General features: G+C 42.7%; 1 protein-coding gene across 1 annotated transcript; it reads left to right on the top strand.

The window, feature by feature from the left end:
• The first annotated feature begins 8819 nt into the window (after positions 1-8819).
• On the top strand, positions 8820-16428 carry HAUS3 (HAUS augmin like complex subunit 3). The gene is made up of 4 exons (XM_057432300.1): positions 8820-10352; positions 12656-13092; positions 14414-14642; positions 15917-16428. Exons 1-4 carry the CDS (start codon positions 9441-9443, stop codon positions 16181-16183), a joined length of 1845 nt encoding a protein of 614 aa, XP_057288283.1. The 5' UTR covers positions 8820-9440; the 3' UTR covers positions 16184-16428.
• The last annotated feature ends 1119 nt before the right edge of the window (positions 16429-17547 follow it).

Genomic DNA, 17547 nt, shown 5'->3' with positions numbered 1-17547 from the left:
GTGGAAATAAAAAGGGTTCATTTGTTTTTACTTGTTCAGTTATTGCAGCTGGGGGCTGTTGCTGCCTCGAGCACAGCCAGTTCCAGGAGGCGTTTCAGGCACAGCCCTTCTCCTTTGGCTCCATCAGAAGCAGTCTGGTTGCAGGCAGTGCCATGGCTGTTCAAGCATGGGGTCTGGTGGCTGGACTGGGGGTCCTTGCCCCAGCCAACTCACAGCAGCATCCAGCGCTCTGACATCCCTCCAGGGAGGTGATTCTATTGCTGCAGAGCAGCCAGTGCAGCACTACCTAGGGATACAAATAGTATCCTAGTGCTGTGTGTGCTCCATGCCTGCATGTGTCTGTGTGTAAGTGCACAACTGCGTGTAATAGGAACAGGAGTGCAAAAAGCATTCTGCATGCTGCCAGGTTAAATACTGCCACTGCCTCGGCAGCTCTCTCCTGTATCATGATCGTGCTCTTTGCAGGTGGGGAGATGCTGCTGCTCAGCTGATCTATTTTCTCTGCAATTACCACATAGGAAATGAAGGAGCAGGGACGAGATTACAGGGCTGCCAGGTCTTTTCCTCTGTGGAAAGGGCTCTGGAGATGAAGTCATCCAGTTCTTTTTCTGGAGACACGGAGGTTTGGCCTCTTTCCTAAGGGAAGAGGAAAGGAAGGGCTTTCCCCTGTGGTACACTGGTGTCAGGAGGATACACGCCTCTTCATTGCTCTGGGGTTAGCTCTCCTCTAGCTCTGTGAGTGCACTCTGTCATCACAGAGAGGCAGAATAAAACCAAACCACCCTAAAACTCATAGCTTTTCATGCACATTCCCACTGCAGTTTGAAGGGTGAATCCTCCTCCCTGCCCAACCTGTCCTCCCCCGCCCACTGCAGCTCATTTGTTCATACCCAGAAAAGAGCAGCAGATCCTCTGTAACACAGTGCTCACCAGAGACTGGTCCTGCATTGCCTTACACAAACCCCAAACTTGGTTCAGAGCGAGTTTCACCAGATAAAAGCAGAAATAGGCCCTCACATATCCATGGGAAGGACAGTTTTTCATCTGGTATTTATAGACAAGTCTCTATCCTAATTTCTCAGTGTAGGATTTGGGATAGGAAAAAAGAATTAAGATCTAATACGACTTGCATCTAACTTACAGAATTAAGACTTTGCCCTTAAGCACGGTTATTTTTGTTGACATGGATGTGTATGGGTTCAGCTAGACCACATGCAGCCTAACAACAGTTACTCCTCTTGATCTACAAACAAGTTACTGTCATAAACAGCACTATTATGAGCATCTGGCTGTACCCTCTGTGTAACCCATGAACTGAAATGCCAGAAGAGAGCTTGAAATGGGAAGAAATGAAGTTGTGTGTGTGTGAGCTCCATGGACAGAGCTCTGCCTGGTTTCATCCTTGGGGCCTCAACTCCTGCTTTCCCTGGGGACACTTGGCCATTGGTTGTGTATGGTAAGAGCCAGTAACAGCACTGATATTTAATCCGCTAACTCGCACTCCCCAGAATGGCTGGGAGGAGAACTGAAATCCCTTTAGCTACTCTTTAAGGATGAGCTGTTCTCCCTACAAACACTAATGGGGCAGACACATCAGCAATTAATTTCCTCTGCAGTGAATGGAGTCAATTTGCTTAAGTAACTGCCTAAATGCACTAGTTGTTAATGGGTTAAAGAGTTGTTAAAGAAAGAACCATCCAGGTGTGTTGTCACTACCTAGAGCTAAAACACAGGGGCTACACGAAACAGAAAAGGCCAGAAAACATGGGGTCACCTTGGATTTTCTCTACCTGGAGTATTGTAAATCCATGGCAGTTGAGTATTCCTGGGAGGCACGTCCAGCCAGAGCCTCACCCGTGGGCAAAGCAGAGAGAAGGTGCTCCTGTTTCAGAATGTCTTCCTCCCTTTTGCACAAGAGGCGTGAACCCTGGTTACACCATTTAGGTCAGTCAGAGTCTGTGTATTATAGCTTTTTAAGTGGGATTTTGGTGCATATGAAGCACTGGCAAGACAGCTTTCTGCTGATCACCAGTCATACTGTTACCTGAAGGTGTTAGTGAGTGGGTTCTGTGCCGGAGACCCTGGGTCCCAGAGCCACAGGAATGGTTGGTTCATTGCCCATCAGGTGTATTATACTGTACAGGTTCATTTGTATGCACGTGTGTGGTACTATGTTCTATAGCACATGCAGTATTGTGTTGTATCATTATCTCTTCATAATATGCAGATTTTTATACCTTTGGGGGGTTGTTTTTAATTTTTCGTTATTTGTGTGTAGTATTTCTCCTCTTTGCAAGTCTTTGTGTATAGGCTTCATGGCTGTTTCATAAGGAGCTCACTGAGTTTTAGCAATTCAAGTCAATAGTATGGTACGAGGGTTGGAGTGCCATATAAACTAAGGATCTTCTCCCTGTTGGCCCAGTGCAACCCCAATCATCATTAACATTACTTGTCCCTGACCATGGGCACTGTATGACTTTCCACCATTACATTTCTGAAGACCAGAACCAACCTGTAAAACAAAGTGCAAACGGAAATGCATTAGCGCCTGTTCTAAGTAATTATACTTGAAATCACTCCAGCTCTGTACAAGACAGGGAAAAAGGCACTAAAAGGCAGCCTCGAGTTCTGCATGTGTATTTTGTCAGATCTGACAGTCACGACACTGCTGATGTACAGACCAAGATGAGCATTTTACTTTGTTACTAGGAGAGCTGGGACAGAGCTTTGCAAGTCCCATCGCTGTGCTCTCTGCTGCAGTGTGCGACATCCACCGGAGCCTCTTTCAGTGTGTCATATGTGCTGCACTTAACTACAGCAAAGTCTTTAAGATACAGAAATAGGAGCTTTAAGTTGAAATCATGGAAAGGAGCTCATTGATACCTTTATGTTTGATTCAAATAAGCTGAGCTGCTGAATCAGGAAAAATCTTCATGCACAAAGCACAGAAAACTGTTACCACAGCTTTCTTTGCAATTACTGCTATCACAGTATCACAAAGTATTAAAATACAACTCAGCTCTTTACTAGCTTATTATAAATCAGTCTCCAACAGCAAAAAAGGCTGTAAAAGACTCCTAGCAGTGCAGTATTTGGGGACAGCACCACTTTTCTCAGCACAATAAAGAACCGCGGAACCACATGGGGTATCACAATTATGATAATGTGAAGGCACTGTTTTTGTAAATCATGTACAATTTATAACCTATGCAGCTTCTTTTACAACATTTACAATGTCTTATGATTTGTTTATACAAGTGTTTATAGACGTTTCCTCATTTTGCTAATAATGGATGTTTCAAATTTAGTATTAAAATTCCAGAAACTTGCCTTGCCTATCAGAGTGAAACTGTTTTGTCAAGGCCTATTTAAATGGAAAGAAGCTTTAAACCAGGATTAAGTTCATGATGCTATAAAGATCAGTTTCCTCTAACAGAGGCAATTTAAAGTGGCTGCAATGGCAAAGTTCTCAGTTATTATTATTCCTGAAGCTGTGAATTACCCTGTCTATTTAAGGACCGTGGTGTTGCAAGAAGTGCATGATGATGGTGTGGTGGAGTGCTGGCATTACTGCTGCCAAGTGAGCTGCGTTTGGAAGAGCAAAGACTGCTGCTGGTAGGAGCTGGGTTTCCTATTGCCTGCTATGATGTTACAGTCCACAGGCTGAGGACACAACCCCATGAGAGCCCCCCAGAATCCTGCTGTCTGGTGTCAGCCCTGTGCAGAGGAACCCCTGCTGCACTGGGGAGGAGTGCTGATGGGAGAAGGACCAGGCAGGGCAGAGGCAGGGAGCAATCTGGTCCCATGCAGTCCCTGCCGAGGCCCCTGACAAGTCTTGGTGTGCTTCCCCACAGAGGTTCAGTTGCTTGTGAACAAAACCCACTGCAGACAGCCCGGTTGAGCAGCTCCGCTGGGGGTTTTCATACGAAATAGGGTCAGAAGAGTAAACAAACCATTTTCTAGGAAAGAAAATTAACCTTGGGTGTTATATGTCTAATACACCAGGAGCGTTAGCCCAAGCATGTAGGAGCTTCTCTTCTACTTATGACACCGAATCCAACAAAGCTGAGGAAAACTAATCACTCTGACCTGCTTTTCTGGGAATACAAGGTCTCGGAATGAAATCTGATGTTCCTCTAGAGAGAAGATGCATGTGCTTGGGGGAGAGAGCAACCTGGTGCCAAATTCCTGTCTTCTGACTTTGTTATAATAAAAGTTCACATAGCACTGCAAAAGCTGCTCTTAATTCAGAATATAAATGTGCATAAAGCAATGAACTGCCTTTTAGGACAGGGTGTTTCCTAAGAGCAGCTGTTACTCCAGCAATCTGCAGCAGGGACTTGTAACGTCATCGTGCTGCTAGCGGATGTGCAGTGTGATGCAAATGAAAATGACTTTATATTGTCCACGTATTATCTGTGTTGGTTTGGTTTGTTTTTTTTTACACAAACCAAAACAAAAGCCTTAAGTAGTCATAAGCAGATGATTTATATAAGAGTTTTTCAGCTGACAGATGTATCCCAGTGGAAGGGTTTATACTGGCCAGCTGCACTGCCTACATGCTCCTTGGCTGTTCTTCATAGCCTTGGCCAATGGGTAACCCATAGCTTTTCTCTAAGGTATCTGGCACAACAATGTTGTACTCTGCGGTGAAATAAATGCAACATAGCATCTGTGGAATAATGCAGAGCTAACACACATCCTTCCAGAAACGTCTATGTTTTAATCTGCTGGAATGTACCATAAAGTGTCCTGTAAAGGCAATATATTATTTAAGCAACCTCTCTGTTTCTTGGGCACAGATGCAAAACAACTGGTACTAGAACGGCAAAAAAGGGTGAGTCTTTAATTGTGTTTTGACTGAACGCAACCAAGACAAAATGAATCGGAGAAAAACAATCTTCATCCACAAGGAGATGCAAAAGGAAACACTGCAGCACACAGGGCTGTGGCTGGGTGGGGAAATGGCTGTAAGCAATGTTGAAGATGTGTTTGTAGGGGAAGGCTGCTGCTTAATCTCTGCCCTAAAAGCCAGTCGATGGTCTGACAAATGAAAATTTGTTTCACTTTAGAGGCTTGTTCTTTCAAAATGAGAATTTTAAGTTCACACTGTTCTGACCTGAAATATTTCAATCTAGCCTGAATTCCTATGCCAGCAGGGATTATGAGATCATGCTGTCTGACAACTCCTCTTCCGTCCATCTGTTCTGCTCCTCCTTTCCTTGATAACTTTTGAACCTTCAGGCTAATTTTCACCAAATTTGACATAGCAGAGATAGGATGGAGGCTGCAATGATAATCCATGGCAAAAACTCATGAAAATTCTGTGTGTGAGTATAAAGAAATGAATTATTTCCTACACCGAATGTGCCTGAACACTGCCCCAGTTGAGCTCCTCCTTGTTTTCAAGAGGTGGCTGCTGGCCAGCACGTATGGAGCTCCAAACCAGCCTCAAAATGAGCCTATAGTCCTGCTGGCCCAGCTACACAGAGGGGGATGTGGGTTTGTGAAAGGCCACAGGGGAGGGGGATTGCTGTATGTGCGTAAGTCTGGAAAGAGGGAGAGGAACCAGTCACACAGGGAACTGAAGACATTAGTTGCAGTAGTCCAGCTAATGGATTTGACAGACAAAACTAGACAATCTTCTATCAGATGTGTCTTCTTTCATCTAGGAGGTGGACTTCAGTGGCAGAGCTGGATTGCACTAAGGACTTTAAGAAGATTTCTGTGTGTTTAAGATTTGCTTTTACTTGGGAATTTTTTCCATGGTATTTCATAAATACACTGGTATTTATGAAACTTAAAAAAAACCCCAACAAATCAACAAAACCAAAAACAATACATGAAGCATAAGCCTCCTAAATACTGCTACAGAAGTTGATTTTAGTGCAGTCACTGACTGAACTGAAATGCCAAAGTCTGATGCAATAAGATGGTGAAAGCTTTTGTTCCTTCCCCATTGGGAAGACGCAGTGCTCTGTCTGCAAGGCGATGTGAAAACTTCAGCTAGCCGAAACCGCAGCTGTAATCAGACTGTAATGTGACAGGGAGGAATTCAACACTACAGCGCTTCTTACCCACGAGAACTCACTGTCAGGTCAGGGTTTAATTCAGAAGTGTCTTGCACAGACCATACTTTACCAAAAATCAACATCCTGCACTTTGCAGGGGATACAGGCGCTGATTCTGATCCAGAAATCCCCATGTCAGTTGTTCCTAGCTGTGCTGAGCTGCAAGGTTGCTCATTTCCCTGTGCTGATTCACTCCAACAATTGCATTGAGTAAGATTAGAGAAGCTGCAGGTTTAGGAGATGTGGTGGGAGGGCTCAGCCACCCACATAACAGCCCAGGTCAATGCCTCACTAGGGCGAAGTGTAGACAACATTTCTGGATGCAATAAATGACACTTTCTAGAATAACTGACCTTAGAAACCACAAGAAAAAACCCACCATTCTGAATTTAGTCTTCGGCAGTGCAGAGGATCTCATTCAAGAGCTGTTAGTGGGTGAGCTGCTCCATAGTAGCAACCACAGTATAATTAGCCAAATAAAGCAAACGGATACTCAATTTTAAGAAAATGACCTATGCAAAACCAGGGGAAAATGCCAGAAATCCCTAAATGAGCAGTTCAGAAGTGAGAAACCTACAAACGCCCAGGCGTTTAAAAAATATGGGACTAGAAATGTCTGACACAAATAGAAAACCATGGCCCAAACCTCTCCCCTGCATGACTAAAGGAGAAAGGGAAGGAGGCTATTGCGAGGCAAGCAGGGAAGCCTGGAGAAAGGTGGCACGTGGAATGTAGACCGGAAACAAAGATGGTTAAACATGAAGAATGGCTGATAAAGGACGTTCAAGCTGTCAATGATGTTTACACGATGCTCGAATCAGAACCAGCCCTCGCTAGGCTGAAGGGGTTCTGCAGTCACGGCTGAGGGCTTTTCTGGTGGGCAGCAGCAGCCAGAAAGGCAACAGGGATCATGGTAAGGAAGGGCATTGGTGATGACTTTAGTACACCTTGGTGCACCCACACCTTGAGGACTGGGTGCAGCCTCGCCTGTGCACCTCAGCAGGGTGCAGCGGTGCTGTAAAAGGTGCCTGTGAAATGGTGGAGGGAATGGAGCACCCGCTTTGCAGTGCCCAAACCCACATGGGAGCAGACAGAGCCAAAGAGAAGTGTACCGGTGGTTTCCAGACCGCCATGAAGGGCATGGGTTAAGAGAAGGGTTTGGCATTCACCAACCCCTGCAACGCCAGCACCAGGCATTGTTTGAACAGGATTAGGTGAGGATTAAAGAACAATTACATTTAAGGAAGCGTTATTTTAAGCTGCAGGTTGGATTTTTTTCTCAAAGTTTTGCATTTGGCTGAATTTTGCAAAGCTTCTGGGGGTACCACCAGGTTCAGAAAGGTGTTACACAAACTCACGGACATAAAAGCCCATGAAAACACGATGACAGAACTAAGCAGGGATGAATTACTAATAGAGAAGCTGTGCACACACGAGCGCCCAGCGTGAGCCACCTCCCTCAGCTTTGAGGAGGCCGGTGGGCACACATGGCTGAGGCCCGGCGTTGCTCAATGCCAAGCTGCAGCCTGCTCTCCGCCATCCTCTTCCCTCCCCTGCGCTGGGCGCAACGGGACACGCCAGAGCGACCGGATGGAGGCGTGAGGGCGTCCGGCAAGCACCAAGACACCGAGCTCCGACCGGCACCCCCTGAGGCGAAGCTCCGCCCCTCCGCCCGCCTGCGTGACGTCACCGGGCAGAGGGCAAGCGCCGGCCAATCCCGCGTCCCGTATCCGCGACGGGCGCGTGGGGGGGTGCGCGCGCAGGCGTGTCTGGGCGGCCGCGCGAGAGCGGCGCGTGGCGGGCCTTTCGAGCCGCCGGGGCGCGCGCGCTCACTCAGGCTTCCCGCCACCTCCCCGGGGCGCTGAGGTGAGTATCGGGGTCCGGGCCCGCTCGGAGCGGGGCGGGGGGAGCTCAGCGGCCGCAGCGCCTCCTCGTCCCCCCCTTACCCTGCTCCGGGCGACTCTAGGCCGAGATCCCACTTGGCGCTGTGGGCAGCAGCTGCACCGCAGCTGGGACTCGGCCGGAGGGTGTTTCTGCGCCTCGCCTGAGGGTCCCGTTTGCGCGCTGAGGTGGCTGTGGTGATCTGGGGACGGGAATGGTGGACAGCTTCCTCAGGGGTCTTAAGATACTTGTGGTGTTTGATGGCGGCCGTGCATAAGCGTACATAAAGGTACGTGACCTCTTTTGTGTTTATTAGCCCTGTTTTAGTGGGGAAGACAGAGGGCAGTTGCAAAGCTGCCCTGGGGCATGAAACTTGCAAAGCAAATTGTGTTTCTTGTGTAATCCGTAAGTGTAAGCTACATTAAATACACACCGAATTTCAGAAGGGTGCTTTTAGTTGTTAAGCACTCATGCCCTCCAGGCTGGCTGAGAGAGTGGGGTGTTCTGTGGGACGCATGTTCCACCAAGCTAAAAAAAACCCGACCAACCAAGCTGGATATTACTGCAGAATTGCAGAAAAGGCCTTCTGTCTTCCTTGATAATTCATGGAATCGTAGAATGGTTTGGGTTGGAAAAGACCTTAAGATCATCCAGTTCCAATCCTCCTGTCCTGTTTGCTGCTTGCACTCACCTTAGGATCCCAAAGCTAGTTTGGTTGCTGGGTGTTCCCCAAAGCATCAAACCCCTTGTCATTTTTAAGTTGTGACTATTTTCACTGGAGTATTTACACTGATATTAACTTTTTTATACTTTGTCAAAGCCCTGCATTATTGTGTTGAGATATTTTTACGTTAACAGATTCCTTGTTCTGTTCGCAGAGGAAACTTTAAAATGAAGGTCCAGAAGACAAGATTCTGTTTGTTGCAGAAGTAAAATCTTTATAAAGAAGATCTCAAAGTGCAGTGTAATCTCACTGTTTAGTTTTTAGAAGAAGCTGAAAGCTCCTCTCACTTTGGAAGCTTGATTGTGGGTGGGTGTTTTTGTTTTATTTAATGTGAGTAAAACTATATGAGTGAATCACTTCTGCAGCCAGTGAATTACTCAATATTTACACTTGTTTCTTTTAAATTTACTATTAAAACAGAGTACCAGGATTAATTTAAGTGAATTAAGGAAAAACATAGGTGTTTGCAAAGATCAGGCATCTAATTGAGGGAAAAAATGTGTCCTGATTTGATGAAAAATTGTATTAAAGAGATCCCTGAAATAAAAATTGGTTTATAGTCTTTGAACATCTGATCCAGAATAGCATTCAGTTTTCTGGGTGATCTGACACTTCCTTTTCCCTGTGCAGACTCTTTATATTAAAATACTGAATGTTCATTTAAAATGACGCCAAAATTACAGCTGGAATAATACCCCAGATTTTTTCCATGTATTTGGATCTTTTCTTTTTACAAAAAAAACCCGAACCCTAAAACTTTAATCATGAACTGTGGAAATGATTTTGTGGCAATTCTCAAGAAAATTGGATATCCAAAAGCTGATGAGCTTAAAGGAGATGATTTTGACTGGCTGGTTGAATCTTTGAAAAGCAGATCATTCCTGGAGTGTTTTTTTAGCAATATAAATAAGCAGTATGTGGTATCTGAACAAGAACTGCAAGAGTTTGATAATTTTCGTGAGTCTGGTAAGCCCGTTTTGGAAGGAAATGCACTGGATGAAGTCCTTAAAACTCTGAAGCCTGTGGATTCAAAGAGCAGTAGACAAGAGGAGGAGGAACTGAAGACATTAAAGGATGAGCTTCAGATTCTTCAGAAGTTAAAAAAACTTCAAATTCATCGGTATAATAAGCTTCAAATGATGGTTTCTGAAAACAGCCATCTGTTACAGATGTTAAAAGGCAGAGAGAAGGAAGCACGTAAAGAATTAAAAGAAGGATTGGAGGTGTTTACTGTGGCAGCTAATGAACTTAACAATGAACTGCTGTCTTTTACGGATGCAACTAAGAAATGGGCCTCTTTCGTTACTGCTTCAGATTCAGAACAAGGGTCAGATCCACAGCCAGTTTTTTTTTCCCAACTTTCTTTGGACAAGTATTTGGCTCAGGAAGAAGAAAACTCTGCAGCTCTTAGCTCACACATAAACAAAAGTTTTGATCAAAGTGTGTCTAAATGGGTTGAAAATTCACATGAAGGCAGCTTTCAGTTTGCAGATGTCAGTGAACAAGACACTTGTGAGGAGACTAATGAAATCTCTGAGGAGACTCAAGAGGTGGTCAGGCTCCAGACAGCATATATTTGTGCTCAACATCAGCTAATTCACATGCAAGCCAAAGAGGAGAGCCTGAATTCAGCTATAAAGTGTGCAGAGAGCATGTTGCAGTCCTTAAACAGCAAGGTAAGCCACAAGAGGTAACAGAAGGTAGTAGAGTTCTGAACAGGCAGGCATGGTCAACTGGGTGTAGTAAAAGAAAATGCTGAGTTACCGCTCTTTTAGCTGTTTTTACATAATGAGATTGTACAAGTTCTAGTCTTGATCACAAAACTGCTCTTGTGAAATAGCTCCAGTTTCTATAGTTAGGAATTTTTCAGTATGGAGTACCTTTAATGCTGCTCTCCAGAATTAAAAAAAACAACTACCTTAAAAGCCCCAGGACTTAGTAGTACCGTTCTAGTTTAGTTTAACTTTGTATTTTCAAATGATAACAGTTTCTCAGTTATTTGTGCAGAAAAAAAACAAAAGCTTAACTTTGCTTGACATTTTGTGGTGCTGAAGAGCTAATATGATTAATGAATTCTTGTTTGTATTCTATAGCATAAACTTAAAAAGTTTTAGTTTGCTGACTTTTTGAAACTCGGGTATTTGTACCAAATAAATGAATCTGATAGTTGAAGCCCCAGAAACCTCTCAACAAGTGAGTGATAGACAGATATGGCTACTGGAATTTAAGAAATTGTAATAGGAGAAAACACATTAGCTTGTGCCAGTCATGGACTAACTTAAGGCATCATGTCAGTTGGTGTGTTTTCATTTATGGATGACTAGCATATAGGACTTGATTACAGTTATTTGGAAAAGATTGATTTTGGTAGCAGTGTTGATAATCATCCGACTGACTATCAAAAATTGTGCTTGAGAGATTTCAGTCATAGAAGAGAATAGTTAGGGTTGGAAAGAACCTTAAGATCATACAGTTCCAACACCCTGCCATGGGCAGGGGCACCTCACACTAAACCATGTCACCCAAGGCTCTGTTCAACCTGGCCTTGAACACCGCTGGGGGTGGAGCATTCACAACTTCCTTGGGCAACCCATTCCAGTGCCTCACCACCCTTACAGTAAAGAACTTCTTCCTTATATCCAATCTAAACTTCCCCTGTTTAAGTTTTAACCCATTACCCCTTGTCCTGTCACTAGAGTCCCCAATGAAGAGTCCCTTCCCAGCATCCTTGTAGGTCCCCTTCAGATACTGGGAGCTGCTCTGAGGTCTCCATGCAGCCTTCTCTTCTCCAGGCTGAACAGCCCCAACTTCCTCAGCCTGTCTTCCTACGGGAGGTGCTCCAGTCCCTTGATCATCCTCATTGCCCTCCTCTGGACTTGTTCCAACAGTTCCATGTCTTTTTTATGTTGAGGACACCAGAACTGCACACAATACTCCAAGTGAGGTCTCAGCAGAGTAGAGGAGCAACATCACCTCATTCGACCTACTGGTCATGCTCTTTTTGATGCAGCCCAGGATGCAGTTGGTTTTTTGGGCTGCGAGTGTACACTGAAGCTGGCTTATGTTAAGTTTCTCGTCGACCAACACCCCAATTCCTTCTCTACAGGGCTGCTCTGAATCTCTTCTCTGCCCAACCTGTAGCTGTGCCTGGGATCCATTGCTCTGACCCAGGTGTAGGACCTTGCACTTGGTGTGATTAAACTTCATAACATCAGCCCACCTCACAGGTGTGTCGAGGTCCCTCTGGATGGCATTCCTTACCTCCAGCCTGTCAACTGAACCACACAGCTTGGTGTCATCGGCAAACTTGCTGAGGGTGCACTCAATCCCACTGTTTATGTCACCGACAAAGATGTTGAACAAGACTGGTCCCAACACTGGTCCCTGAGGGACATCACTCGTTATTGGTCTCCAGCTGGACATTGAGCCATTCACCACAACTCTGTGTGTGGCCATCCAGTCAGTTCTTTACCCACCGAGTGGTCCATCCATCAAATTGATGTCTCTCCAATTTAGAGACCAGGATGTCGTGTGGGACAGTGTCGAATGCTTTACACAAGTCCAGGTAGATGACATCAGCTGCTCTACCCCTGTCCATCAGTTCTGTAGCCCCATCATAGAAGGCCACCAAACTGGTCAGGCAGGATTTCCCCATAGTCAAACATGCTTGAAACCTGGGTGCCAAGTAAAATACAGCTCTTCTGTTTTCAACAGAATAAGTGTTTCCTGGCCCTGCAAAAGAATGAAATTACTGTTTTTTTTTGAAATACATTTATTTGATACCTACGTTGTATTTGCCTTATGTTGTAAAGTTTTATAAAACTGCCTGTGAAGTTCTTATTTAATTTTATAGATAGAAAAGATGCAGTGATTTTGATGTAACAAGAGTACATGAATCTTGGATGAACTGCATAAATATGTTAGGGAAGTGGCTTGGAGGGAACCAGGAAGATACTGACAGATATTTTGTTTTATGCAGGATATTGGGGAACAAGAAAACCTCACTGGCAAAATACCTGGTTTAAGTGATGAAATTTCAGCAATTAAAGAAGATATAACTCGGATAAACAATGAAGAGCTGATGCCCCTTCTGAAGGAGAAGGCATCACTTCTGAGCATGCCTGTGGAGAAATGCTACTTGGAGCATCAGATTGCTCAGCAAGAGTATTGTGCTTCAAGACAAAATGAAATATTCAGGCATTTGATAAGACAGAAGGCATCATTTGAACTTATTCAGCTAGACTGTGAAATGGAGTTTAGGAGAAATAAGAAGATCTCCTGTCAACTCGAGAAGTTGGTAGAATCTCTAAAACAGCGCGCTGATGAGTTGCAACAGAGCCTACAGGAGAAAACTGAGCAAATTAAACATGCACAGCCAAGAAACACTATTAGTTCAAAGGATGGTTTCTCTTTCAGGTAAGCTTTATAGTCACTGTTGAACTTTGACATAATATTGGGGAAATAAAGGCTTAGGCAAGCTAAGCCTTTAGTCTTTCTGAGTTCTTAGTTACTTGCTAATTAGTATTTTGAATTCTGAAGAACTTCAAGATGAGACTAGCCTCTTGCTTATGCTTTGAAATTATTTTCAGGTTTGCCTGAGTCAAAACTGTTCAATTATCAGACTTACTAATATTGCTGAAACATTCCTAAGCAGCTTCCGGAATATAACAGAAGTTTAAAGCCAAACCTGTCTTTTATAAGTGCCCTGAACTACAACCTCTTGAAAGTTATTCTAGAAGTATAGATCTGGAAAGCTGTAAATGATAGTGATTTCCCAGATCGTATGCATGGCCTCAGCAGCTTAGCCTGCAAAACCCCCCGTGTGGTAGAAGAGAGGAACGACTTCTTCAATATGGGAAAAGGGTTTAGCTCGTTTTTACTGCCTGATTTGCCCTCTGCCTTAAGGGTCCTGTCCCCACGGAGGAGTCTGTTTTTCACCAGCAAAGTAATGAAGTCTCCTTGTAGCTCAGGTGATACAGTAGGAATGTGCACTGTGTTGCTGTCACATCAAGACTCTAAACCTTTTGATGAGGTGTACTGTATAATTATAGGTGTGTTAACGTCAGACTTTCTATCTGTTAAAACTGTGCTTTATGTTTTTTAATAATAAAGTGATAACTGAGTATGGGCTTGCACAGTGGATAATTGCAAGAATTAGGCAGCATTAATTTTGCTTCCATTGTGTTTGTGTTGGCAACTCGTAACATTTTTGTTCAGGTTTATTATTAATGTTTCCAAATTGCTGAATGCCATCTGGCTATTTATCACTTTGTTTGCTTGGTTTAGTTTTATCCTTTTTCAAAGGAAAAGGAAGTTGAAAGAGTTACAAACCCTAAAGGGTTTGCTATTAATTCACATCAGCCAATGAAGTCTGCTGGCTTTCAGCACTTAAAAAAATTGCATCTTACTTTGTAGCCCTGGAAATATCAGGAAATAATTGGCAAGAGCACACTGACAATGTCTGTTTGCATTCTTTTGGTGCTTACTAACTGGTATTGTGGTATTTCATTGCTGTTAATTTAATATTGAAATATTTTTGACTCTTGTTAATCACATACTAGCTATAAATAGATAGGATCATGAAATCAGTGGGAGAAGGAGTAAAGAGTACCCTGAGCAGTATTGTCCTTTAGTAGTCCTCTGACTTCTCAGGATGAACATTTTCTCTTGAGTAATAATGACAGGATTGCTTAGGAAACTTAAAAACGTTTGTGTGTCTTAACTTCATTTGTTACAGGCTATATCAGCTTCTGGAAGGAGAAAATAAAACCCAAGAATTATTTAAAACATACAAAGGCTTGGAGCAGATGGCTCAGAAGTTAAAGCAGGACTGTGCTACAGCACAAGATCAGCTAGCAGCCTCTTCTCAAGAACAGTCTCTCCTTTTGTCCAAGCTAGAAAGTGATGTACATACCCTTTATGATGAGCTGTATCATGGAGGAGGTCGAATACAACTCAGTAATCAGGTAAGCCGTTATCTACTTACTAAAATTATTACACTTAATATGTCATGTTCTTCTCCTGAGAACACCATGGTATGAAGGCTGTAGGCACACAAACTGGCTCCCACATGTCAGCGACAAATTTCTTGGCATAATGATAATGGATGCAGTACTTTGTTCTTAGCAAATGCTGGATTTTGTAGGTGTTGGCAGATAGTGATTTCTTGTTACTGAGCAGATCGTTGCATCTAACTTCATTTCTTCCAAAGGCATATCCAGTCCTGTATTGCTGGCAAGTTTATGGTATGGGTAATAAGTCATCTGGATATGGTATCACTAGAAAACGATTTAAATTTCTCATTCTTTCAGGTGGGTTTTTTTCCCCAGTTACCTGTAACAGTAGTATGGTTTGTTCCCTTAAAAAGCCTGGCCATAGGTGGCTCATTTGGACAATATAACAGCATCAGAATTTTGAAGGACAGTTGTAGTAGGGCAACCCTGCTGCAGAGCTCCCAGCTGATAGATTCAGAGCCTCTTTTAAATGGGAGTTGGGGTACTTAAATGCAACTTGTTACTTTTTTTTAATTGTAGATACCTCAAAGGTGGATTGAGGTAGTCTTCTGTTACATTATACTTCTTTGGTTAAATACACATAAATATGTTTATTGCTGCCATCTGTCAAGTGTATTTGCAACATATAGAAGAGTTTTTATAACAAAATGAAACTGTGATTGGAGCAATACGTGTTTAGGGATTATAGGTTATTAATCAAATGCCTTTCTGTTGATTCACATTGCCTCTTAAAACAGTGACATCTCTATTGCTGCTGTTTCTTAAGAAAAGCAATTCCTTTAATAAGGAAATAATGTGGAAGATGAGTAGCCTGCTTGCACTGAACTATCTTAAGAGTGACAGTTGGGAAAATTGTAGCTGTTAATTAATGATTAAATTTTAAAATTGCATGGGCTTTTCTGTTGTAGTGGGGTGTTTTTTCTGTTCCCTTGTAAGATAGGAAGACTTGTTAAATATGTCATTCAGCCATCTGTCCAGCTGAAGGCTGGGTAAAGAAGGAAATGAATTTACATTTTCATAACCTGATGTGAGTACTGTTACACAGAGCTCAAAAGTTATGTGAATTAAGTGGAATTCCTTAGCACCTGTCTTTCTATTATCTGTGATGACTTTTCAATTACAAAAAAAGTTGCTTTCAAAAGCAAATAAACTTTTGTATTTCTAGTTCAGGTAATGTATTAACAATAAAAAAGTAATTTTTTATTTTGTCTTGTATCTTTTGTTAGGAACTTGTTGAGCAGTTGCAGCAACTGGAAACCAATGTAAATAAATTAAACAAACTCCTTATTGATCTGATGGCTGATGTGAAGTCAAAGAGAAGCTTTTTAGAGTCCAATAAGCTGCTTCAGATGGAAAGAAGCTTGTATGTGTATTTTTATACAGATGAAGATCGCTTGAAAGAGATGGTGGAGAAGCTGGAGCAGCAGGCTGAGGTGAAAGCCCATGCTCTGGCAGATGAGCATTTTGCCACCAGTGGAGTTCTCAATTTTTAAACTTCAGTGTATTTTTAAGAAAGGAAAGTATGTTAATGTAAACTGTCTGTAAGCTTATGGAATGATAACTATTGGTTTATCAAGGCTAACATTTATCTACCATTGTGATGTATGTTTTAACTGCCACAGTTACCGGCTTTGGGTTGTATGCTGCTTTATGGCTTTTGGCATCTGCCCACTGAGTTCACATCTCGGTTTTGTCACAGTTCTTCAATACGGAGTAATACATTGGTTATTTAAATGAATTGCATTCGGGCTGGTCTTCTGCTAGCCTTTATGTTGATTTCCAGTGCACACAGCATAGCACAAAAAAGAACATTTTCTGCATATGGAATAGATTTTCTTGCATGCTAAGAACTTTTGATATGTGAGCTAACAAATAAACACAGACAAGGTATTCCAGATTTTGGAACAAGAACGTAATGTGCTCATTCTGAAGAGGAGAGTTCTCTTCAGGATATGCCGTGATTGTTTCCCGTATAGTTCTTCTTATGAAGATTTGGTGTTGCTAGAAATATGTTGCAGTATGTACCAGAATGTTTCAAGTACCACAACCATCTACTTTAAGACCATTCCGATATCTTTTAATTTACCTTACAGCCTGTCTTTTTCCTTGAAATCAGTCCCTATTCATCCTGAGCTCTTCAAAGAAGAATAATTTTAAATTGACCTTCTGGACTCTAAAGTTTTCTCTGTCTGTCAAGGCAAAGCAAGCCATTCTGCCTCTCTCTCCCTTTCATATGCTTACTGTAAATTCCAGCTGGATAGATACAAGAAATACTAATGTAGCCTGATGGATCATCCTCTTTGAATCTGGATACAAATATCTGTACTTGTAAGTATTCAAACTTGCAATCTGTCAATGGCCTTGAGCTAAGAAAAAAATTTCCATGTAAGCAGAGGAAATATCGTCAAGGTTCACCATCAAGGCAACATTTGTCTCAATGGATTTAGTGGGAGATGACCAGAGTAATAGGGCTCCAGTTACTAACTTGTACAGCAGCAATTTACCTAACAGCAGATTTTGGCAGAGCAGTTGACTTGTACAGCTTGCATCCTCTTAAGTATTTTTAAAATACTGGGTATTTATTTTGTCTTTATGATAAGTTTTATACATTGTTCTGGTCTAACTGTAAAGAAAACAAGTCATCAGTATGGACACTGTTGTTTCTGATTCTCCTGTATGTGTTGTATCAATGGGCTCTTCAAGTATTTTGTAAGTATTATAGAACATGGGTACAGGTCAACTGGAAAAGCAGCTGCTTTTTGAAAAAGGATAAAATTTGGAACAGCAGTAGCTGCGGTCAAAGGTTGTAGAGACTTTAGATGTTGCTGACCTGTTTCTTAAATTAACAAACTATAGT

This window comes from Pezoporus wallicus, unplaced genomic scaffold, assembly GCF_028554395.1.
Source record: "Pezoporus wallicus isolate ANWC-B61680 ecotype Strahan unplaced genomic scaffold, APGP_CSIRO_Pwel_v1 contig_8490, whole genome shotgun sequence".
Taxonomy (NCBI): Eukaryota; Metazoa; Chordata; class Aves; order Psittaciformes; family Psittacidae; genus Pezoporus; species Pezoporus wallicus.
Note: the sequence above shows the minus strand (reverse complement) of the source record. Positions and strands in the feature narration are given on the sequence as shown.

Excerpts from the sequence above, each read along its gene's own strand:
- HAUS3 (XM_057432300.1), top strand. The coding sequence starts at position 9,441 with ATGAACTGTGGAAATGATTTTGTGGCAATTCTCAAGAAAATTGGATAT. Across the intron at positions 10,353-12,655 it reads TGCAGTCCTTAAACAGCAAG|GATATTGGGGAACAAGAAAA; the intron begins GTAAGCCACAAG and ends TGTTTTATGCAG. Across the intron at positions 14,643-15,916 it reads GAATACAACTCAGTAATCAG|GAACTTGTTGAGCAGTTGCA; the intron begins GTAAGCCGTTAT and ends ATCTTTTGTTAG.